The sequence below is a fragment of the Phyllostomus discolor genome, chromosome 6 (assembly GCF_004126475.2).
Source record: "Phyllostomus discolor isolate MPI-MPIP mPhyDis1 chromosome 6, mPhyDis1.pri.v3, whole genome shotgun sequence".
In the NCBI taxonomy this organism is placed as follows: Eukaryota; Metazoa; Chordata; class Mammalia; order Chiroptera; family Phyllostomidae; genus Phyllostomus; species Phyllostomus discolor.
The window spans coordinates 122,125,731-122,150,419 of NC_040908.2; the positions used below are offsets into that span (position 1 = coordinate 122,125,731).

General features: G+C 46.1%; 1 protein-coding gene across 1 annotated transcript in view; it reads left to right on the plus strand.

The window, feature by feature from the left end:
• The first annotated feature begins 3,194 nt into the window (after positions 1-3,194).
• The window catches only part of NUMA1 (nuclear mitotic apparatus protein 1), a 36,161-nt gene continuing 14,666 nt past the window's right edge, over positions 3,195-24,689 (plus strand). Inside the window, 11 exon segments of the mRNA XM_036028874.1 lie at positions 3,195-3,408; positions 7,812-7,885; positions 12,824-12,909; positions 18,752-18,831; positions 19,931-20,013; positions 20,512-20,592; positions 21,906-21,993; positions 23,065-23,176; positions 23,687-23,844; positions 24,102-24,219; positions 24,312-24,429. Coding sequence (XP_035884767.1) covers positions 7,844-7,885; positions 12,824-12,909; positions 18,752-18,831; positions 19,931-20,013; positions 20,512-20,592; positions 21,906-21,993; positions 23,065-23,176; positions 23,687-23,844; positions 24,102-24,219; positions 24,312-24,429 — 966 coding nt within the window. The 5' untranslated portion in view covers positions 3,195-3,408; positions 7,812-7,843.

Genomic DNA, 24,689 nt, shown 5'->3' on the forward strand with positions numbered 1-24,689 from the left:
GGAAACCTGCCATCCAGATGTAGTTCAGTAGAACAGACTCAAGGAGGCCCAGTATGCTAGGTACTAAGGCGGGGGAGGGGTGGGGGGCCTTGGATCTTAGAGAGAGAGATGGAACTGGTTATGCCCTTGCGGAATTTACACTCCAGATGTGAAGACAAGACTTCCGTGCATATACAGTTAAGGCAGTACAAGTGCCAAATGCATAATGTACACATATCTTTTTGATTATCAGTGTGTAACACATGGTTATTGAATGTAAATTCAAGTATAAAAACAGTATATAGTGTAGAAAGTCCCACACAATCTAACCCTTCCTCAAGATAGATAGACACTGTTACCTGTTAAGAAATATTTGAGAAGTTGAAATTTGAGCTGGACCTTAAGTAAAGTCCAGAGAGGCAGACTAATGGAAGGAAAGTAAGCATCCTGAGGATTTAATCTCTTGCTCCACATGGGTCCAAACTTCTGCTCCAGGTAGGAGCACCCCCACTGGCTTCTTCCACAAAGGGTGAGCCGACTTCTGCTTGGACACCTTGGTGACAAGGTACCAAAATGCCAAAATAGGAAATTAACTTTTGCTGAGCACCTTCTTGTGCCTGATGTACTAGCCACCTTATAGATGCTGTTGAATTTATCCTTCTCACACCCTTATAAAATAGATATTTTTATCCTTGTTTTACAAACAGATACTGAGGCTCAGAGGTTACTTGCCAGTGTCATATAGCAAATGGTATAGAGTTCTGCCGTTCACTAGCTTTGTGCTCTTGGGCAGTTGTTTCATCTCTGGCTCGGTATCTTCATCTATAAAGTCCAATGACAATAGTGCCTGTTTCACTAAGGGTGTCCTTCAGATTAATGACTTCACACACTAGGCCAGTAGAAGAGTACCTAGCACATAGTATGCACTCAGTAAGCATAAGCTGCTATTTATTATACATGTTTTCTCTGTTCTAACATAATCTGTATCATCTTCCCACTTAATTTAATTTTATCCTATATGTGGTCTTTTTGTCCTGGCCATCGCTCACGCCTTCCCTCCTTCACACTTTCTCCCTCTGCTTCCTATCGTTCTCTCTCTCCATTCCCTCTCTCCATCGTCATCGTCATCAGGGTGTCTCTCATTCCCCTGCTTTCCGTTTCCTCTTGCCTCACTCTCCTTCATGTCCTCATTACCCGGCTTCTGTCTCTTGTGGCGGCTTTCTGACCCGCCTCCCTGGTGCTAGTCTCACTCATTTATATATACCAGGACAGTTTCTTAAAGTACAGTTTTCATCGTACCGCATCTCTGTGTTAAAAACAACAAAATAAACATTCACATCTTTATTTGATTTCTTGGCTTAAAGTTCAAGATTCTCCAACTCACGTTCAGATTTGTTTCTTTACTTCTTCCATACCTCCTCTCTGCTTGTCCTTCTTTTCCACTCCACTGTTCTCTCCATTTTCATCTGGGGAAATCCTACCTATGGGTAGGATTTTAAGATCCAGATTAAAATATCACTTTGTTTTCTTAGTCCTTTCCTACTCTCAATTAGTTAGATTTTTTTGTGTGTGTGTGAGTTAGAATATACTGTCTTCAAATATGATTTTTTAAAGATTTTATTCATTTTTTATACTCTTTTAAAAAATATTTTATTTATTTTTTTAGAGAGGGAAGGGAGGGAGATAGAGAAACATCAATGTGCGGTTGCTGGGGGTCATGGCCTGCAACCCAGGCATGTACCCTGACTGGGAATCGAACCTGTGACACTTTGGTTTGCAGCCCGTACTCAATCCACTGAGCTACGCCAGCCAGGGCTATTTATTCATTTTTAGAGACGGGAAGAGAAGGAGAAAGAGAGGGAGAGAAACATCAATGTGTGGTTGCCTTGTACACAGTCCCGTACTGGGGACCTGGCCTGCAACCCAGGCACGTGTCCTGACTGGGAATTGAACTGGCGACCCTTACATTTCATAGCCCGTGCTCAATCCACTGAGCTACACCAGCCAGGGCCTCAAATATAATTTTCGTATCGTATTTCTTATCTCCTGTGGAATTATAATCTATCTCAGTGTAGATGCTGGGCTTAATTCATCTTTGTATTCTCCCTACAGTGTCTGATAGCAACACCTTGCACATAGTAGGTGCTTAATACATGTTTGTGGTGCAAGTGAAGGGAAGATGAGGGTGTTCTGCTAACTGGTGGGTTTCTCTCGTCGTCTTTGTGAGGGTTGGTCATTGTTCAGTGGGTGGGAACGCTGTGGTTTTTTAGAGTCGGCCATCTTTTCCTTTTTGGCCATGTAGGAGAGGCAGAGCCTGTAGGTTCTGCCAGTGGGTCCCTGTGCCTGTGTCTGTTAAGGTGCCCCATCCAGTGCCTGCCTTACTAGGTCCCGTGCGTTGGCCCCTCAGCCCCTCCTCACAAATGCTCAGGGGAACAGGGGGTTAGGTTCTGGCAACACAGCTGGGATTTTGGTGGCCATTCCATAGTCGACAATAGCACGCAGCCACCCAGACAGGACAACGCGGGCCTGCACTCCAGGCGCACAATCCGCTTGGGCTTCTTGTTTGGGTGGCCGAGGGGGAGGAGTGCAGCAGCATCCTGGCCTTGCCACACAGAAGGTATGGGCTGGAGAGTCCCTCCAGGAATGGGCTTGGGGACGGCCATTGTCCCAGGGCAGGCAGCACCCACAGAAGGAGGCAGGCGCTTTGTGCGAGAGCGGCCTGTGTGTGCTTAAAGACATGGCCCGCCCAGGAGCCAGCAGGAAGCTGCCCCCATTTAAAAGGGCCTGCATCTGGCTGGTTCTCCAAAGCCTGTGTTCCCGGGTCTTCCTCTCTGCCCAGCTTGCCGCCAGGCAGGGGCTGATCTAATCTTCACGGCAGCTTGTGGCCTGCCCTTCCGTTGTCGCTGGCCAGAAAGATGGACAGGCTGTCACTGCAGTCTTAAGAGAGCGAAGGGGGAGTGTCCGGGTGATACCAGGTTTGTCAGGCAGGCCACTGTGAGTGTGTTTTGTGTGTTTATGCCACAGTTTGCCTTGGCTCTTGCCCCTGTTGCAGTTCAGTGTTGTCTGCTGGCTGGTGCCTCCCCATGCGTCCTATTCTCTTGTTTGTGGGCCAAGCCTTCACTGCCCCTCCTCTCCAGTGCACCCCTCCCCCCTTGCTGAGAGTTCCCTGCTTCTCTGAGGCTCCCAGATGGGGCTCCCAGATCACGGAAGCTTGCTGTGCCTTTAAAGAAAGCAGACTCCTGGCTGTGACGCACTTCTGGCTGTCAGCCAGGAAGATCGCTCCTGCCAGGCTGACTGAGAAGAAAACCAACAACTTTTCTTTTGTGTGTGGGGTTACTTTCCACTAGCCCCCCCTTCCTCCTCTCATTTCAAGATTTAAATGCTAATGGCGGATTAAAACCTGTAAATACGTTTGGCTTTAGGAATCTGGTAAGGCCCTCCTGCACTGAGACTTTCTCCTCACTCTTTCTCGGGGTTTTTTTGTTCAGTCATGGACGAGGGGGTGCGGTGGAGGCTCCCCCCTCACCTCTCTCTCCTGCGCCATCCTTAAAGGGGAGGGAAAGAAGAGGGCGAGCAAGTAAACACTCAGAAACAGGCGCTTGGAGCCGAGCTTGCCAACATCCGGGAGTTGGCGCCTTTCAGAGCAAAGGGTTGCTTTCTTTCCCCTCTCGTAGATGTCAGCGCGTTTTTGTTCAGAGTGGGGGAAAGCGTGTGTGCCTGCACGCCGCGCTGTAGAGACAGCTCAGGGGAGCGTCTCCATTCCTAGTGAGGCCTGGTGTATATGTAGTGGTGGGGAGTGAAAAAGGTTCATTTTTCAGCTGGTAGAGACCAGGGTGTGTGAATGTAGCTGTGGGGGCAGATGCCGATGAACTGCTGGAGGGGGTGCGGGTGTGTGCAGGCATGCATGTGTGCAGTATACGGCAGTAGGTGCCAGGCCTAGTTTGAATGCAACCCCTTTGCCCACATCCCTCTGGTCTGGGCCCTACAAGGGCATGGGGGTAAGGGGCAGGTATCAGTAAACCACTTTTGAAGAAGCCAGGGAAATCTTGGTTATTTCTTGCAATCCCTCCCTACTTCTTTGCCAGGGCTTTGGAGCTCTGGGCTACTCATAGGGGCTGGTCTGTGAAGAAGGGGAGCCCTGAGCCCAGAGCAGGCTGGTTTGCCCCAACCTCAGGAGTGCAGAGAAACCCTTTGAACTTGGATGAGACAGCCTACTCAGGACTCCCCAGGAGTTGAAAGGATTGTTTTTTCCCCCCTTGGCTTCTGTTGCAGCTGCTGGTCCTTGGGCCTGTTACCGCCTCCCAGCCAGGGTATGCACCAGCAAGATATTTCCTATTCTGTTCTTTATACAAGTTAGCCTATGGCCACATAGTTTGGGTTTTGCTGGGCCTCTCTGGGGTAAACTACAAGGTGTGGGGTGAGTGCCTGATTGCCTGGGCCTCCTGACCTGTCCCAGAGTCAGAGGAGTCCCATGCTCACGATGTTTACTCTTTAGATGCAAGGGTCTCTCAGATGGTGGGGAGGATCTTTTATGGAAAGGTATACAGAGCGTGGAGTTCTTAGGGCTGCAGGCAGGCAGGCAGTCTGTCAGAGTAAGTGGTGGTAAGCCTTGCCGTTGAGCATGGGCGCACAGATGGGTTAGCCATTTCCCTTATGAGGTGTGAGCCTGTGGGCCTTTGGAACCTGGAGGCAGAGTGGGGGTGGGGCTTGGAGAAGGACCCTTTGAAGTGGGAGTTTGTGTGGGCTTGGGGCCCTGAAATTCTGGGAGTGGGAGCTAGCACTGAAGAGAATGAAGGTTCTGTGGAGGTATGGCTTGAGAGACCAGTACAGTTTTGCAGTCCTCGGGGACCAAAGGTCACTTTGGTGTTATCTTGAGGCAGGGCTGGTGTTCAGGCAGGCAGTTTAGTGGCTAAGAGGCAGTCTCCAAAGTAGCTGGCACCCAGGCTGGGGGGCGGGGTAAGGAGAGCAGAGCCGCCACAACTCAGACCCTCTGGCCTTTGGCCTATCATTTGGGCAGCCTGTAAAACTGAAGCTTTTCCTGAGCAGACCCCAGAGCTCAGCAACCTGACCCCCTGGTCCTGGTCTTTGCATCAGAGCAGGTGGTTTGCATTAGCTTCAGCCATGGTAGGAAACTATAGCTGGGTTTTAACTCTTTAAGACCCAGAGAAGGTGCGTGCCAGGTGGCTGTATGTCTCTTGTGTTTTTACTTATCCTGATACATCTTCTGGAAACATATAGAGGGGCTACTGTAAATGTGGGAATTGGTCCTGATGGTGAAGGAGTTTATGTCATTTTTGAAAATGTAGAGAAGATGCAAGGCCTTTAGTTTATAAGGCAACTGCTTCTGTGTGTTGGTTGCTTCTTGAGCCCAGAGGAAAGAGAAGCACCTGATTAGCTCTCTGATGCCTCTTTTGGATTCTGGGGCTTTTCTTTGCAAAGAACCAGGTAGATGAGAACTCTGAAGGTGTCCTCCGAAGATCTGCATTCAGAGTTTTCTTCTTTTTGTTTTTTGATTGGGGATGATGGGTTGCCTGATCACTTTGGGATGGATCTCAGGAGATCCTTCTGTGAAATGGTTCCAGGCTACAATTGCAGGGATCTGTTTTTCCATCACCATCACCCAGTCTTCTGGGTGGGGCCTGCCTCAGATTTCAGGGGGTGGGTGGGGAGGATGGTGCTCTGGCTGGGAGCCCTCCTGTTCCAAGCCAAGGTCTGCTTAAAGCCGTAGTCCCAGTGCTGAGTACTAGCTGTGCCACCAGCTCAGTCATTTTTTATCCTGATTTATCCTGAGAGGAGTGACTGGCCGGGCCGTCCTGAAGTTCTCACTCCAGTGTCCTGTCTCTGACAAAGTGCCCCTTTGGGGGCTGCAAGCTGACAAGGTCCTTCTGGAGTTCCTCCTGTTGTTGAGCATTGGATTCCCCCCGTTTCTCTGCTTGGGGAGCAGATAGAAGGCATTTGGCCTGGACACGAGTTTTCCGGAGCACTGAAACTAGTTTTAGATGGACTCCCCTGGGACGGCATAAGGGCTGTATGTTTTGCCTCTGAGATGAAGGCAAGAGGTTGGTTAAACCTCAGGTCATTTTTAGCAGCACAGCTGTGGAATCTCTCAGAGGGGCAAGATCTACCTCCGGTTGCAAATAAAATTTCTGACTGAAGTTTCGGGCCTCAGCAAAAGGAAAGCAAGTCTAGAGGCAGCGGTGGGGATGAGGCAGAGGTGATCTAGGCCTACTTCCCTTGTTCCTGAATAGCTCAGACTTTTTTTTTTAAAGAAGCCTCAGTCAAGCATTTGGCTATTGTCACCTTTACCACAAGGGCCAGGCATGGTCCCTCTAACTTTAGACTGGCCAACCACCAGAAAAGCCTTTTTGCAGTGCAGTAATTGAAGCCAGCTGCCTTCATCTTTGCCTGGCCCCAGGGAGCTAGGCAGTTTGTGCCCGTGAATAGGCCATCCTGGGTGAAAATCATCCAGGACTGGGGGACACATAGGCCACTTAGCTGCTCCATTTTCCCGAGAGCTCCCTTAACCACTTCACTGCTATTGCCAGAGCCCAGGTGAATTGGCTCATTTCCAAGAGTGACATTGGTATGACAAATGGAATCATGTTGGGTTTTGCAAGGTCAGGAAGCAATTATAATTAGCATTCAGCTATATTTAGCATTTAATTATTTCCTTACATTAATTAATGCTTCATGTACGTTTTATTTCACTCCTCATCCTACTATAAGCCCCTCAAAGGCAGGGACCATGTCATTGCCTCTCATTTCAGGTAATTTTGTTGTATACTGTCGTCTAGCTGCCAGCACAGGTTGAACACATATAAGGAGCAAGAAAATAACTTGTTTGACTGGTTGATAAATAGGGTGCACTTGCACAGAAAGGGCTAAGATATTTATATATGCCCTTCCTCTGCTAAACAGTAAGCACCTTATGGACAAGAATGGTGTTTTCTTATCCCCAACACTTTGCACACAGCAAATGTTAGCAAATGTTGGTTTCACAGAACCCATGCCTTGGAGATGCTAGTATGTGGGAGAGTTATAGGCGATGTGGCGCTTACCACTCTTGCTCTTCCTGGTAGAACAGTGACAATCTGCGCACCTGTGGCAGGAGGTGGGGTGGGGGTGGGAATTGCTCCCATGGAGATTCGTGGGAATCGTAGAGGTGCTAGGAGGAGTTTGGGAATATTTAATCATAAAGTCTGTGGTCTCTTGGGTAGATTGGCAAGTAAATGGCCAATTCCCAATGGAAAGGAAAATTGGGGGTAAGAATACCAGAATAAGTATCTAATCTTTTATTAAATGTTTTACAGGCTCTTTGCCAGATTTGGCTTTGGCTTCACCAAATCCCCCACTTGAACCATGTCTGATATTTGTGTGGGAGATATGAAAATTCAGAATTTGGAGAGGTTCCCAAAGACTGGGTTGTTACCGTTAGGTAGAGTTTGAGTAGCTGCAGAAATAGCCAGAAATCAACCTTTGAAATCTAGGTCTGTCTGGAAGGCCATAATTGTTCTTTGTTTTAAGGGTACTATGTCCCACAGAGCAGGGTTGAAGGTGAGCTGTATTTTTTATGAGACAGAAAAATTGTGCGGAATTCGTGGACATTGAATTAAAGGCAGGATTCTTTATTGTCAGCTCTGAAGCAATAGGTTTTATATTAATTTTGATGTATACTCTCCACTGTCTAAATGTTCCCGTGGCGTCTTGGTGGTGAGGGTTAAGTGCCAAGTGAAGAGTGGTTTACTCAGAGCCACCAGTAAATGGAACTGTTTCCCCTTCCTCCTTCATCATGGGTATGTGATATCATTAACTGTTCTTCTCTTGGGTCACAGGTGTATTGGGGTGACGGTCTGCTATCACCAAGATGACGCTCCATGCCACCTGGGCAGCTGCACTTCTCTCCTGGGTGAGTGTTCTTCCTCTCCTTTCCTAAATTTCCCCAGGAAGCTTAGGAGGGGTGGGAGAGTTTTCTAGGAGCTACAGCTATGGAAATAGTTTTTCTTGGCCTTTTCCCTTAATTTTTGACTTTTATTATTTCTAATGATGTTGATGCTGATGTGATCCATACTGTACTTGTGTAGGTTAGAAGAGGCTTCCCTAAGATGTATATTCTTTTCCCATCATGGGAAGTCTGGCAGCGGGGTGGCTTGGAAACCCATCCTCCTTTGCTCCCTGTGTATTTTTCTGACTAAAAGGGTTGGCACTGAACTTTACTGACGTGCAGGGACTTTGGTCTTAAAAGCCCTTTCATTGTAGGGCAAGGTTCTCCTTGCTCTCTTAACCATGTTTTGTCTGCTTCTATTATTCTCCTGTTGCCTTCTTGGTTACTTCACCAAAATCCTTCTGCTGGATACTTTCATATATTTTCTATCCAAGATAATAGCAGATGGATCCTGAACACCAGAGAGGAACTGAAGAGGCCATGGAGTGTGTGCCCGCCAGGCACAGGCCTTAGATTCAGACAGTTTGGCTTAGCATCGTTGCTTTGGCCCCTGGGACCTAGGGCATGTTCCTTAGCCTCTTGACATTTCATTTTAAAAGTGGAAATAACATTAATAATAACACTTGGGGTTACTATGAGGATATTGAGATAATGTGTGTAAAAAATATTTAGTATGCACACAAAACCATTTAGCCCAGTACCTGAATAAATAAATCTTGAAACTTAAAATAGTCCCTGGGCATGCTGTTTCGTACAGGGTATTTTAGTAGTCACCCTGACAATCGACTCCTCCAATTAAAGAGCCAACTTTAAAAGAAATTATAGAATATTTTAAAGGAAATGAATTTTAATTCCCAAGTAGGTTGGGTTTAATGTACAAAACATGCATTCTCAGTTTTCAGTTTCTGAAATAGATACATATTTTAGTTGTATAGTTTAAATGGTTTTTAATGTTTATATTTGATATATTTTATATTTACATCACAATTCAGTGTTTTGTGTCTATATTAGAAACAATGTCTCTTCCTTCTCCTCCCCTCATCCACCCAGAAAAGCTGGTTGGGTTGTGCAGGACCATGTGCTGTATCTCTGGTTCAGTGGGTTATATGAATATTGGGGATCCTTCAGCCCTGTTGTTTTAAGTCGATCAGTTTATCTCTTTACTTATTTAGGTCCTACGCTTGTTTTTACAGTGAGTACTGCTATTACAGAGAAGAGCAGACACAAGAGTAGTTTTTTTTTTTTTTAAGATTTTATTCAGTTATTTTTAGAGAGAGGGGAAAGGAAGGAGAAAGAGAGGGAAACATCAATCTGTGGTTGCCTCTTGAGCATCCCCCCACTGGGGACCTGGCCCTCAACCCAGGCATGTGCCCTGATTGGGAATTGAACCGGTGACCCTTTGGTTCTCTAGCCCAAACTAGTACAGCTCAGTCCACTGAACTGTACTAGTCAGGGCACAAGACTAGTTTTATTTAACCACAGATACTTGTATACTTCTCTCAAAAGTCACAGTGAACATGCATTAAAATATTAAAATATAGTTACATAGAATTTTTCAATTCAAACAGAAGTTAGGCAGCTAAAGTGGATTTTATGACACTGTAGCACATGAAAAAATATGTTAATGAGAAGAGTGGTTTAGAACACACACATACACACATGATAATTATAGCTGTGGTTAAAACAAATGACCTGGGGAAAAAAGACTAGAGAAGAAATACATCAAAATACTAAATGCATGTATTAAAATACTTTAATGTGTGGAGTTTTTGGCTTTCCAAATTTTCAGTATTTATTTGTAATTTAAAAATAAGTTTATATTTTACTTAACATGTAGCTTGAAATTAATCTGTACCAGCAATCATAATGAATAACTTGTTTCAGGGAATAAGGAACTTAAGGATTTGACAGCTTTAAGCAACCCCAAAAGCCTAATGGCCATTTCTTCAGTCTTGCGTGAGCTGGGTCCTCCCTCGCGTGTTTTTCTACCCTGACTAGAGATGAAAGAGTTCTTCCACTTCCTCAACCTTCCAATGATTTCTGAAGAACAAAATAATGCACAGGAAGAAAATACATTTTTAAGATTTTATTTATTTATTATTAGAGACAGGGGAAGGGAGGAAGAAAGAGAGGGAGAGAAACATCAATTTGTGAGAGATCACATTAGATTGGCTGCTTCTCACACGCCCCTAACTGGGGACCTGGCCCGCAACCCAGGCCTGTGCCCTGACTGGGAGTTGGATCCACAACATTTTTGTTCACGGGCTGGTGCATAGTCCACTGAGTCACATCAGGCAACGCAAAAATATATTTTTATATCTAAGAAAGAAACTATTGCTAGAGTATTACTTAATTTGTGAGAGATGAATCCAGATTCCTTAAGTGACTTTAAATTAGCTAACTAATATGATTTTTCAGTCTTGTTAGTGAACAAGCTTTCCTTGCCCTTGAATATTTTACTTACATTGCAGGTATCAAAGGGAGGTGGTTTTTGGATGTTTAACTATTGAAAATCTCTTCATTTTTAGTAGATACAAAGGGATCTTGGCCTGGAGTATTCAGAAGCTTCCTAGGAATTTTACACTGACCTTTCCTGACTAACTAGATTAAGCTTTTATCAAAAGATGGTAGTATTATATTGTCTTTAAGACTTCAATGAGAGGTCATATTTTATATTTCACACTTTTAAAAACGCTTTTAACTTATTTCAACTTAGATTCATCTACAAGTTGATTTTAATATAGAAGTATTTAGCCTAAATAAATACTATTTATTTCTATAGTTGAATCATGAGGTTTTTTTTAAGTCCTCCTGATTCTTCACTGCATGCAGCTAATATAACTGCTAAGATGTAGAAGCCTTGGTGGATCTACTTCATTATTTTAATTTTATTAACCACAATAGTGCTTTGCATTTTGTGCTTATTTTATAATGTGTTCTTGCATCCATAATCCCATTTGAACCCACACTAGTTCTTTAAGGTAGATGAGGTTGGGATTACATTCACTTTGCAAGTGACAAAAAATAGGCACAGAGAAAAAGTCGATTACAAAGGACAAAAGTTCCTAGCAAGTTAGTGGAGGAGATGGACCCAAAATCCTTGTCGGGGGGCTCCCGGTCCCATGCCTTCTGAAAAGCACACCTGTAAATAATAGAATCTGCTCATTTGCTTATAACCACTATGCCGAAGTTTTGTTTTTAAAGATTTTACTTATTTCTTTTAAGAGAGAGGGGAAGGGAAGGAGAAAGGGAGAGAAATATCAATGGGTGGTTGCTTCTCACACGCCCCCTAATGGAGGCCAGGCATGTTCCCTGAGTGGGAATCAAACCAGCGACCCTTTGATTTGCAGTCCTGTGCTCAATCCACTGAGCCACCCCAAGCAGGGCTGAAGTTCTTTAAAAATAACCTGTTAAGCGGGCTAAGTCTCCCTCCTCCCTCAGTCTTGTATATGTGATTAATTGACTTAGCATACCCTTCCTTTCTATGATCATACAAAGGTAAACTTCACCCTGGTAAATTTGGTGTCTATCAAATTAATGAGGACTTCCTATAAAAGTTTACCATATATGCTTGTTGAATAACCTGTGTACCTGATTTATTTGCATGTGGCTGCTGGCAGATTTTCTAGTAGTAAACACTGAATTAGATGGATGCCTGCCTAAAGGCAAAGAAAGGGAACCAGGGGATTGAATTAGAATTAATGAGTTTTGTTTTTTTGTTGTTGTCGTTGTTGTTCCAAGTTGTTTTCCTTCCTCCTTTTTTCTTTAATTATCTTGTTCCCCATCATTTCTCCCGCCTCTCTTAGCCAAAGTTTTATGCCTGGAAGGAATTTTAAAAATGCATTAATAACAAGATTTTATACCTGTGGGAGTGTATAAAATTTATGTAATATTTAATGTAAGCTTCAAATAGATACTTCAAAATTCAAGAGAGACAAAGGGCTATAATGTAAAAATTTGCCCCTGGCTGGTGTGGCTTAGTGGATTGAGTGCCAGCCTGCAAACCAAAAGGCCGCTGGTTCAATTCCTGGTCAGGGCACATGCCTGGGTTGTAGGCCAGGTCCCCCTTGGGAGTGTACAAGAGGCAAGCTTCTCTCACACATTGATGTTTCTCTTCCTGTATTTCTCCCTCCTCCCCCTCTCTCTATAAATAAAATCTTAAAAAATAATTTAAAAAATAAAAATAAAAATTTGAACTACAAAGGGTTATAATGTAAGCATTCAAGAAATAAGAAAGGCTGCCCTGGCTGGTGTAGCTCAGTGGATTGAGCGCAGGCCTGCGAACCAAAGGATCGTGGTTCGATTCCCAGTCAGGGCACATGCCTGGGTTGCCCGCCAGTTCCCAGTGGGAGACGCACGAGAGGCAACCATACATTGATATTTCTCTCCCTCTCTCCTTCTCTTTCCCTCTAGAGGTAAATAAAATTAAAAAAAAAAAATTAATTCCAGGAATCATTAAAAAAAAAAGAATTAAGAAAGGCTGTAATATAAAAAAGCCTTTCTTTTTTCCGCCTCTGACTCCCAGCCATCAAATTCTTCTCTCTAGAGGCAATGGTGGTACCAGTTTGTGTATCCTCCCAGAACCATTTTATGCCTAACTGTATTTAAAGTATACCCCTAGTGCTAGAATATCCTAGGAGAATTTACGCCCTTATTTAGTTGAGGCCAAAGGAGTCATTCTTTTGATGGCAGCTGCAGGTGGCTGTCACTGGTTGAGTCAGTGCAGCACTATTCTTTTGCTGAAATTAAAAACCCTAGAATCATCGGTTCCTTTATTCCTGTAGTTGACAACTGTAAGCACTCACGGTGAGCAAAGAATTGCCATCATCTGGGGAAAGGAACGAACCACAGTGCTTCTGGCCCTTACATCAATTTCAGTGGGTTCTTCCTTTTATCTCCCAGGTGAATGGTCTGCATGTGGCTGACCCTGTGGAGACCTTGCTGCAGCTCCAGGACTGCAGCGTCTTCATCAAGATCATTGACAGCATGTGAGTATGCATTGCATCCCTCTCCAGCTCCTCAAGCGAAGCTGCATGCTGGAGTGGGGACTGCATTTGCTTCCTTGTCTTGGTGACCACTGTGACCAGAAAGCACAGGCAGGACTGGGATGGCATAAGCCAGTGTGGGGCCCAGAGGCAAGACACCCTGTTTCTCCATGGGAGAGGTTTCACTCCTGTCTCACCCTAAGGCTTCGTCACTCTTGCACAGCAGAGCCTCCAAGTCCCTGTGCTCTCACAAGTGTTCCAAGAGCCTGCTCTGGGGCTCCCTGTCCTCTTGACAGGAATCTTTTACAACCCTCTTTTTGTGACTCATCCTTATCTCATAAAGCTCTCTTTGCAACCTGTAGGGCTGAGAAGAAGGGAAGCTCTTACACTTAAGGGAAATAAGGAGCACTTAAAAATCTCATCTCTGACTTTTTAGCGCAGCATAGATAGGCCTTTTCTAGGCCATGATAGCATTTCTGTTGATTTTCACTTGCCTCATTAACTTGCTTTGTGAGGTTGATTAACAATTGATAAGTTCTTTGTTGTCCAGTAGCCACCTTCTATTATAATTCTGGTCTTTTCTTTTTAAATCTGTGTCTTTAGCACAGGTTTCCCTTGAACATCAGAGTTAGTGCAGAAATGAAGTGGGGCCTCCTCCTAGTATCTTACCTCTCTGGCACCAGGCAAAGATGGGTCAAGCCATAACTTAGTTATTAAGGTTACATCGTTTATCCTTTTTCCTGCATCATCTTTTAGGGATTATGGAGGATAAAACTGACCTTCTCTCACTTCTTTGTGCTACGAGTAAAAGTAGAGGCCAGCCATAATATAAGGAGTCGGAGGTACAGTGATGGAGAGGAAAGCACAGTAGACCGAGCCCCAGGCCAAGGATGGACAGTGTTGAGGATGTTGTGTGGGTAGGCAGGAACTGGTGTTAGGGATTCAGCAACTCTGAAGCAGTTTTGCCACCCATTCATAGAGAACAGCTCACTGATGGGGAAAGAAGATAGAACTGAGGCTTTCAAAGGCAGGAACTGAGTCTGATTTATCTTGTGTCCTTCGTACCTAGATTAGGAGAGCACATTGATTTTAATTAATGTTTGCTGGGTGAGTAAATAGTGAATGAAAATGTAGTTGATATTCTCCATCTGCAAAGACTAGTGGGGCTGAATGACCCAGGATAAATGGATTTGTTAGTGTTTGTTTGTTTGTCTTAACTCTTTCGAATGTATCTTGAGGTGTGTATTGGTAGTGGGATGTCTTTTGGATTTCTTAAAAGTTTCTGTGGCTCTACCCAACACCTGCCTTAGGGCGCCTGAAAGAAGCCATTATTATTTTGGTACAAACACTTTGCTCTTCCAGTTATCTGAGCAGGACCTTCCAAACAGCATCTTGAATTCTTCCCTCTCCTTGGCACTGATTTCTAATCAGTCATCATCCTCTCAGTCTGTCCTTTAGCAGCCTTTAGAAGACTTCTCATCCCTTTCTGTGGTTCATTCTGGACACCAGGCCCTTGTGATGGCTTTCTTCTCTAATCTGCCCTTATTTCAGGGCATTGCTATACATGTGATCTCAGGAACCTTCCTCCAGTCTTTCCATTGTGAGTCTCCACAGCTGATGAGCTTCAGTGACTGACTGGTCATTGCCAGGAGGTTGCACTCTAAAATCTTCAGCCTTGGTATTCAAGAGCTTTCATCAGGGGACATCTTATCCCACCAGTCCTGCTTCCTACTCCATACCCCAGCTGCCATGTGGCCTCCTTCCATTTTGATCCTATAGAATTTCCTAAAATTTGGATTTTTAAAATTATATCATTGTGGTGCTGTTTACTTATTTTCTTCCCATTATTGCTTGTAAACTGGTAATTAGATCTGTTTGATTAGCGTAAGTTTTGTATCTTGTTTTGCCTTTTTCTGGTATTTTTGCAGGACTACTTTATAGGTAGAGTTATATACCACCAATAAGTCACCAACTTTGCAACTCTTAGTGAAAATAATTATTTTGCAAACCCTGATGAAATGATAGATCTAGGCAACCAACATCAATAGCTGTAGTACCTGACCCACTGATTAATTTTAACTTCACTAAAAGACTGGTGGCCAGGTATAATACAAGGTCTGTCCTGAAGAAGTCCAGCCATTGTTAATATAACAAGAACTGTTTGTGTGACACTGATGTAACCTTGCAGCCAAAGAGAGTGGACTGGAATGTACATGCATGAACAATGACGACTTCACTGTACTAGTCAGTGGGGGCAGTAGATGCTATTGAGTTGAGCATGTGTATTGTGTGGCCATCGCAGTCAAAATAACTAAGCAAATAAAGCAACGAATCTGCATCAAATCTTGTGTTAAGCTTGAACATTTCTCTATGGAAGCTATCTGAATGGTTCAGAAGGCTGCTGCTGTGGGTAACTGGTGATTGGCAGCTTCATCACAACAACACGTCCACACACGTATCACATCTTGTGCAGAGATTTTTGTCGAAACATCAAATCACCCAGGTGACTCAGCCCACACTACAGCCCAGATTTGGTGCCCTGTGACTTCTGGCTTTTCACTAAACTAAACTAAACTAAACTAAACTAAAATCACCTTTGAAAAAGAAGAGATTTTAATTTTAGACCATCAGTGAGATTCAGGAAAGTATGACAGGGCTGCTCTTGGCAATTGGGAGAACTGTGTGAGGTCCCAAGGTGCCTACTTTGAAGGGGACTGAGATGTCATTGTCTTGTGTACAATGTTTCTTGTATCTTCTTCAATAAATATCTCTTTTTCATATTACATGGCTGGATACAGTCTGGACAGACCTTGTATGCCTCATGTTGTGACATATGGGGGTGCAGAATGCTTTTTTTTTTTTTTTTTACTTAAGAATAGATTAAGGAGTTTTTACTTTTGAGAAAGTAGATTTCCTTGGCCTCATGACAAGAGCAGTAGATGTGTGTAGGGGTAAAGATATATATACCTTTGTTTAGGTTTATAACTTGGTGGAGAATTTTCCTAGGGAGGTCAGAAATTCAAGATGCCCATCAAGTTGCCTTGTAAGTTGGCTTTAGACTAGGAGAGAGGAGAGGGAGAGAGGGATTGATTGATTCAGAGGGAGGGGCTGTGGAAATGCTTGTTAACCCTAATCTCCATCTCAGGCCCAGGACACTGCAGACCAAACTTCCTTTGGGAAGAAGTTCTTGGTGAATGTGTTCTGGCTGTTGCATTTTTGATGCTGCTACTGTTGCTAGCCTAAATCAAATGCCTAGTCCTCAGGGGAAGAAGTAGAAGATGGCAGTGTTGCTGGCAGAGAAGCTATGAGTATTGAACAAGGGTTATCCCTTGGCCACTTGGCCTCTTCTCTGGGAAAATAATTGAAGTCAACCTCTTTGATAAGTTCCTCTTTTTGTTCTTTGTGTGAATAGAAGCAAAAAGGCTGTCCCATCTCGATATCTTGAGGCTGGAATAGCAAGATTTAGTTGAGGCATTTTGCCAGAAAACCTAAAGCCCTGACGTTTGTCTTGCTGACATTGACTTCTGCTCCTCCCAGTATAAAGCACCCCTCATCTGTCAGTCTGTGGGTGCTCCGCCCATAGACTGAACACCTGCTGTATCCCTAGCTTTCAGCTTGCACAGTCAGAGTGGTCAGTTGTAAATGATGCCATTGTCTCTGTGAGTACTGTAGGAATTCCTGAGAAGGAGGGTGGAAGGGTGACCAGCAGTGGTTCTAGATGGCTTCCTGCCAGGGATGAGACTTGAATTTAGTCACTTAGTCTTGGGCTGGATTTCTTCAGAACCAGCGTTTTCTGAAGCATGTTTCATGCAGCTTATCCCAGGGGCTCAGTGGGGTAAAAGAAGGTTTTTTGATTAAATATGATTAGGAAATAATGTATATTATATCCTATTATATAGAAAATGTTTAGTTTGGTTTACGTAGTATATCTCAAACATTTAAACCAAAAATTCTCTTTATTTTTAGCTAATGGAATACACTGAGTAAATTGTTGCTCTGTGCTGGGCAAACAGTCACAACATTGCAGATTGTAGATGGGTAGGGAAGTAGGGCTCTTTCAGGAGTCTGTGAGGAGAATAGCAGGTCCTAAAGACTTTGTAGGGGTCCCTAATCACAGACCAGCTACCCAGAATGCTTTTTGTGAGGGGGGGCGGTCACTGGAAGAAACCTTTGTAATCCTGTGGGAGACAGGAAGCTAGTTTCACAGTCTTGCTTGGATACTTCTTGTGCTTTTCAGGATGTCGGGCTCTCGAAGGTTCTAAGACCTGTCCTGCCCTCCGGAAAGTTAGTTGAAACCTGGAGATTCATATTCTGAACATAAGGAGGCCCCTTAATCAATATCTCCAGCTGTTGCCTAGATAGAGAAGTGAAGATCCTTCACCTCTGAAAATGAAACTGCAGTTAGACGGAGCCCCAGGAGCCAGGGACCTGGGCTGTGTGAGAGCTCCCCCTGCTGCCTCCCGGCTCTCACTGCTCTCTTGGCACTTGTTAAATGAGCACGGTGACAGCCGCGGATCAAAAGTGATTGTCCTTTGGCGGGGCCTCTGGAAGGCTTTAGCTACTACCTCAGCCGTCAGTGGAGTGTGTTGAACGAACTTTGCTTTGTCACTTCAAAGCCTTGTTCTTTCAGTTCTTGGTTCTGTTTTTTTCCTTTCTATCATCCTCTTTCACTCTCACTCTCGCCGTGTTTCCCAGGCATCCTAACTTTTACACTTGAGCTATTTCAGACTATTGAACTTAGCCTCCCCTTGGTCCGTGTTGCCTCCATCAGTTTTTGACCCTCTTCCCACAGTGTTTTTTTACACAGTCGGGCACTACACGAAAGATGTTTCAGTCAAAGACAGACCGCGTTTACAATGGCGGTACCATAAAATTACAATGGAGCTGAAAAGTTCCTATCGTCTTGTGCAGCAGTTTTCATCTGGCGTGCTGCAAGAATTTTTAAAACGTGCATACCTGAATACTTAGTCAGGGGCACTGACCTCTTTTTCCATAGATTGTCAAAAACTGAAATGACAACAGCCAACACAACACTAGCCGTCAGGTGTGAATGAATCGTGCTGTGGAATTTTAGTAATTTGTTTATGTGTCATGAGATGGAAATGGTTGAAAATCACTGGTCTAGTGACATCATAGCCATCTTAACGGCACGTGCAATGCATTGCTCACCTGTTTGTGGAGATGGCGGTGTCAACACACCTGTGCTGCCAGTTGTGTGACAGTACAGGACACAATTCTGTACGGTGCATACTACGTGGTAGTAAATGACTGTGTTACCGGTTTAATTATGAATGTATTCATTCTACTTATAAAAATAGTTTTCTGTAGAAGAGCATGCCTGTCACACTATCAGCATCCTCGTATACCCCGTGTTTGCCGTTCCTCTTGGCTGCATCGTTTCCTCTTGTGCTCGATTTAATCTTGTGTTGTTCTGTACAATGACATGCTCTACAGGCTTATAGCCTAGGAGCAGTGGGCTGTACCATCTAGGCCTGTGTAATTGCACCCTGTGATGTTCTCACAATGATGAAATTGTCTATTAACACATTTCTAGGGGTGCATTTCTCAGAACGTATCCTCGTTGCATGGTACGTGGCTGTGTTCACAAATGGGATGGCGGAGTGCTGTCTTTTCCAGAAGGACCTCTTTCCTCAACTCCCCACTCCCCACATGCCACACAGTTTCTTCTGAGTAAATATCTTCTCCCCTGTCTCTAGCATCTGGCCTGGTTCTCCCAAATGCAGTGCAGGCCAGGGCTGAAGAAATGGGGAGGTAGTATGTAATGCAGTAGCAAAGAGGGGAGGGTTGCTAAGTGCTCTGGTCCTAGTACTTGCTCTTTTTTTAGCCACGGCACTGAAGAGGGGCAGCAAATCCTGCAGCAGCCGGTGCCAGAGAGACTGGACTTTGTGTGCAATTTTCTGCAGAGTAAGTACCTTTCTTATGTAGTTGGGAAGGACATGCTTCCTCAGCTTTTGGGATTTGGGAATCCAGAGGAACCAGTTAATAGGTGTCTGGAGGAGCAAAGGTTCAGGGCTGTCTATTCTGCACCACAGAGATGAATACAACTGGGTCAGTTTCCCTAGGTCTGGTGACACTCACACCAGCTGAGGTTAAGAAGCGTATCCCTTCAGTCCCAGAGCCCATCTCAGAGATCCAGGTACATACAGCCAGAGGGTGGGTTTCTGGGACTTACCACCTTGGGTTTTCATTTCCCTTCACTGTGAGGAGATGGCGGAGAGGGAGGCATCTGTGTTACCCTTTTCCCCTTGCAAGAAAAACATTTCCTTAGATAACTTTGAATTAATTGCTTAGGTGGTAGGTATTGGGGCTGAGGCAGATTTCAGTTGAGCTCTTGGCCCTTCTGCTCACTGCTTGTGTGACCTTTCTGTATGTAGGTTTCCCGTCTGTAAAATGGAGATGATAATTGCTCTAGGTCATGGGTGGGTTAATCATGTGTGGAGCTTTGGCACAGCGCTCATCAGTGTCCCTCCTGGGTACAGCTCTGGCCACAGAGTCTTCATCTCTGTTACTGGAGCTGTCTGCCCTCTCTACCTCAAGAGAATGAAAGGAAAGGTGAAATGGATTTAGATAAGCAAAGTGTTAGTAACTGAGCCCAGACCCTCTGGCAGCATAAGAACCAGATGTCCCCAGTCCTCCTCGTGTGTGTGACGCAGCTGCTGGCTTCTTCTGCGACCTTGGTTGGAAGGCGGGTCCGGAGTGACCTGGAATCTTTGGGCTTCTCTGTGGGGCCAAGGGGGAGTTGATGCGTGGACAGGTGAGTGCAGTGCCGTGCCCCAGAGCTGCTGTGAATCCAGCCTGCTTCCGTCGTGAACTATCCCTATGGCCCTCGGACTGACCCAGAATAGAACTCACTTCATATAGAAACGCATGTGTTGGGGAGAGAGGACACGGGAGTAAGGAGTCCTCTACCAGAGACAGTGATTTACTCTGACGGAGGTGTTCTAAGGGTCTCGGGATGGCCCCCAGGTAGTTCACCCTGTATTCTCCATTGTTGTCATTACAGAAAACCGAAAACATCCCTCTTCCCCGGAATGCCTGGTGTCAGTGCAGAAGGCGATAGAGGGGTCAGAGCTGGAACTGGCCAAGGTACCTATAGAACACCAGACTGGGGGTGTGAGGGTGGCACCGGGGCGACCTGAGGGCCTTCTTTTAACCCAGGGGGAAGTGGTGGGTGCTTTAATTCTGGGGGCTTGTGGAGGTTTGAGGTAGGTTTTAACAGCCACCTGGATGAGGCAGAGGCTAATTTGGCCCAGAGGTTCTAGGAGACCAGTCCACATGACAGAGGTGTACTAGGCCATTCCTGTGGGCCTCAGTGGAGACCTTGCAGGAATCAGGCCTCACCTGGCTGTTGTCATATTTTTTTTTTATCTCAGTCTACTTAATTCCCTCTCCTATCAGGGTGCTGGCCTAGAAGGTTCCAGGAATCCAGGTATTTAGCTATGCAGGAATCCTGGCCTGAGGTTGCTGAATTCTAGGAGCTTGGGAGAGTCTCCGGAAGAGCTAAAAGAGCCCGGGGGTGAGGGGGTGGGGCTGTAAGGAGAGAGACAGGCTCCACTCAGTAACTGCCTTCTGTTTGGCTTCTAGATAACCATGTTGCTCTTATACCAGTCCACCATGAGCTCCAAAAGTCCCAGGGACTGGGAACAGTTTGAATATAAGATTCAGGTAAGCCCTTGTGTCTCTACTCCACCTAGCAGGTCTAGCGTGCATTTCACTGCATCCCGCCTGTTTTCTTTAAACAGCACATAATGTTTTCAAAAAAATTATGTTGTAGTCACAGCCATTCATTGTAGAAAGTCTGGAAAATACTGCAAAGCACAAAGAAGGAAATAACAGTTGCCAGTAATCCCATTTCTAGAGATAACTGCCAACTTTTAAAGGATGTACTTATAAGCTTTTTTCGTATTTAATTGTACCTGAAACTACTGTTTGGATGCTACATAGAAATTGTTCTCTCTTCATGTATGTATTCCTCCGTGTGTGTGTGTGTGTGTGTGTGTGTGTGTGTGTATTTTTTACACACATTGTCACTCCATTTATTCCTCTTTTCCTCTAGTAGGAGGGGTTAGTGAGAGAATGTCTTTGTCCACCATGACAGTCTAGCTCAGAGTGGTTACCTCCTCTCTCCTCCTCTACATGGTCCCCAGATGAGGGGGAGTTGGTGTGTCTGCTTCGTTGTAGAGGGAATTGACCCGGTTTCCTGGAACTACCCGCCATGTAGTTCTGGTGTTGGCCTTGCGTCCTGCGTCAGCAGCTGTTCTTTCTTTCCCAGAGCAGAAGCAGCTGGGATGCCAGAGTGGGTAATGTAGGTGACGGGCGGGCCAGTGTCCAGAGAGCTGTGGCCCTTCACATAGTGGTAGAAATGTTGAATCATCCCATTTCGTCCTCATGGCTCATCTTGGGGTTGGTGTTGGAGTGGCATGGAAGGAATAGGTGGTTCCTTCCCCCCTTCAGCCTTTTCTGTGCCCCATGCTGCTCACAAACCTGGTAAAGAAGCTCTAGAGGAATAAGGAACTACAGCAGAATTGGACAGGGAAATTAAGTCAACTCTGTAACTTTGGAATTCTGACAGAGAAGGGGAGATTTTACAGCCGAGCTGGTGGATAAGCTCTGGCTGAGCCCCAGGGGCGTTCTTACCCAGACCGAGAACAGTGGGGGTCAGCCGAGGCCGATAATAGTTAACTTAAAGCTTTCTGAGCACATTACTTTCCTCGCCTGCTGTCTTTTCTTGTGGTCAGGAGTGAAGTCAGTTACAAACTCTCTGACCCCAGGTGATCTTTAGGGGAGGAGTGGGGGCCAGAGCAAGTGAGGCGAACACGTCTCCAGTAGAATATTCTTGGCTGGACCATGGGGCTTCCCGCTCTTAGAGAAAGAGTGGGCTCCAGCAGGCTCGTGGGGCTGGCACTATCAGGGTGGTGCCCTCTGTCCCTTTGGGCCTCCTTAACACCTAAGTATTGCTCTTTCTCTCCATGGCTTAGTCTGAGTTGGCAGCCATTCTCAAGTTTGTGCTGGACCACGAAGACGGACTAAATCTGAATGAGGACCTAAAGAACTTCTTGCAAAAAGGTAAATAGGAAGTGCTTCTGAGGATCCCCTCCCGACTGAGCTGGGTACTGCTAGGACCCTGAGAAGTGCATTCGGAGCTTGTTTCTGGCCCTAAAATAAGACACAGAGATGGTGCTCAGGAAAACCGTGATGGAGGAGGTTGGTTTCTAGACCCTGTTACCATCATCCCAGTTCCCACAGAGCTCCTCCTGGCCACCAGGCAGGACTTTTTAAAGAAGTGATCATATCTGCTGTTAGGTTCTCCTTGATCTTCCCCCTACACACACACACACACACACACACACCCTCTTTTGTTCTTTGATTGTTAAACAATCATTACTCCAGGTGTACAAGCTAGGAGTACAGTCTTAAAAGGTGGCTCCCCCCCCCACCACGTGAAGCTCTTGTCCTAGGTGGGAAGGCAGATACATAAACCAGTAGGTATGATGAGGAGTAAGTGCTAGAACAGAGAGGTACTGAATCTGCCAGGTGTCTGCTGGAAGTCCCTGTCTCCTGATGACAAGGCCGTCTACTCATGATGGGGTGTAAGCCTTGGGTCTAGGCTAATTCTCGTCCAGCTGCTAAATTTGATGTTCCTCATAATTCAGGTTCCTCACGAGCCTTTCAGGTGATGCTGGAAATGTGAGAGGAAAGGCTCTGGGCCAGGTTATGGGTTTGCAGATCAGTGTATGGTTGGCCATTGAACTGTCGGCACTGTGGGCAAAGCAAGGAGGCCACATCTGAACGCTGGGGGCTTAGAGGGTGAGTGAGGAGCAGATGAGGGAGACTAAGAGTGGGTGTTCAGAGGGAGAGTCACGTGAAAGCGGTCGTGGAACCAGGGAAACAGAAGGTTTTGAGAAGGATGTGTTGGCACTACATGATTTCAGAAAGGGGGCCAGTGGTTATGACCCAAGAGGTCGCTGGGGCTGAGAGGAGATCCTGCTTAGGTCCTGCCTGGTGGCTGCACCCTGTAGCTTACATGTGAGTGTCTGGGAATTCACTCCTAGCGAGGCAGGTTTTCAAATTGCACTTGAAAGATGCAACTCCGTTTACCCTCTTACTGACTTGTAATTTGTCTGCTCCTCCCTCCAGCTCCAGTCCCCTCCAGCACCATCTCTGAAGAGCTCTCCCCACCCAGCCACCAGGCCAGGAGGGAGGTTCGCTTTCTGGAGCTGCAGAAGGTTGCCTCTTCCAGTGGGAACAAGTATGTGCTGAGCCTCATTCCTGGGACAGGGCCTCAACACCCAGTCCTCAACTCCCGCCATCCTAGAGACTGGGCTGTTGAGCAGCCCCTTACGCCATCAGAGAGTGCTTGCAGGGTCCTGCAGCTCTGGGAGGGCCTCACCTGCTGCAGTGCTAATTGGGGGAGTTGGTTGAGATCTGCCTTGGGCAGAAGGGCTCCCTCAGAGGCTGTTTCTTGTAGATAGAATCTTTTCCTTTGTTGATTACATGAAAGTCCCTTCTCTCGGTGTCGATTTGGAGAGACGAGGAAAGTGCATCTCCCCTCTCTTCCCCTCCCCTTTTTTTGGCTTGGAGAAAGGAGAATGGTTTTTTCAAGGTTGTATCATGGGGCGTGAGTCAGCACTGCAGACAGAACCCGCGTGTTGGGCCTCCCAGCCAGCGCTCACATCCATAGCACGTTGCTCCCCCATCCCTGCCTATTGCTGGTCACGTCAGGCCTCGTATACCGGGCTCATGGCATCTCTTTCCTCAGCTTCCTCTCAGGTTCTCCAGCCTCCCCCATGGGAGACATCCTGCAGACCCCACAATTCCAGATGAGACGGCTGAAGAAGCAGCTGGCAGATGAGAGAAATAACAGAGATGAGCTGGAGCTAGAGCTGGCTGAAAACCGCAAGCTCCTCACTGAGAGGGGTGGGTGCCTGGCATGTCACAGATATGTATACGTGGGCAACATCTGGCGTTTCCATCCAGGGAGCCCATGGGCTTGTCTGAGGAATGGCCCCTCTGCCTCCTTGTGTTGTCCCTTCTGCTGGCCCTGGGCCTGTCAGGCTGACCTCCTAGGTGTTGGTTACGTCCTTGCCTCCATCCTCCTTTCCCATAGATTAGACACCCCCTCCTTCCCTTAGTTCTGCACTGACTCTCCTCTCCTCTCCCCTTGCCTGGGCCAGATGCACAGATAGCCGTGATGCAGCAGCGCATTGACCGCCTGGCTCTGCTGAATGAGAAGCAGGCGACCAGTCCGCTGGAGCCCAGGGAGCTCGAGGAGCTCCGTGGCAAGAATGAGAGGTAGAGTTCTCTTTGCCTACCTTCCCAGCTCCCTGCCCTGCTCTGTACCCCTGGTGGCTACACTCTTTTATCGCTGCGCCCTTGTCTCATAGCCTCACCGTGCGGCTTCATGAAACGCTGAAGCAGTGCCAGGACCTGAAGACAGAGAAGAGCCAGATGGATCGCAAAATTAACCAGCTTTCTGAGGAGAATGGAGACCTTTCCTTTAAGGTGCCTGTTGGGGGTGGTAGTCTTGCCCCCACCTAGAGGCTCCTCAGGGTTGAGTTTTTCTGGACAGTTCCCCAAGAGAGGTTGAGAAGGATGCCCTGGCACCTGTCCTATGTTCTTGTCTCTCCAGAGACCTGCATACTTTGTCCCTTTCCTTGTCCCATAATTGGCTGCTGCCAGGAACTGGGTTATGGCTTTAAATTTTGATCTGCAGTTCTGAGTTAGGGATGTGATTCCTTGGGACTGGTGTGAGGAGGGTGGGA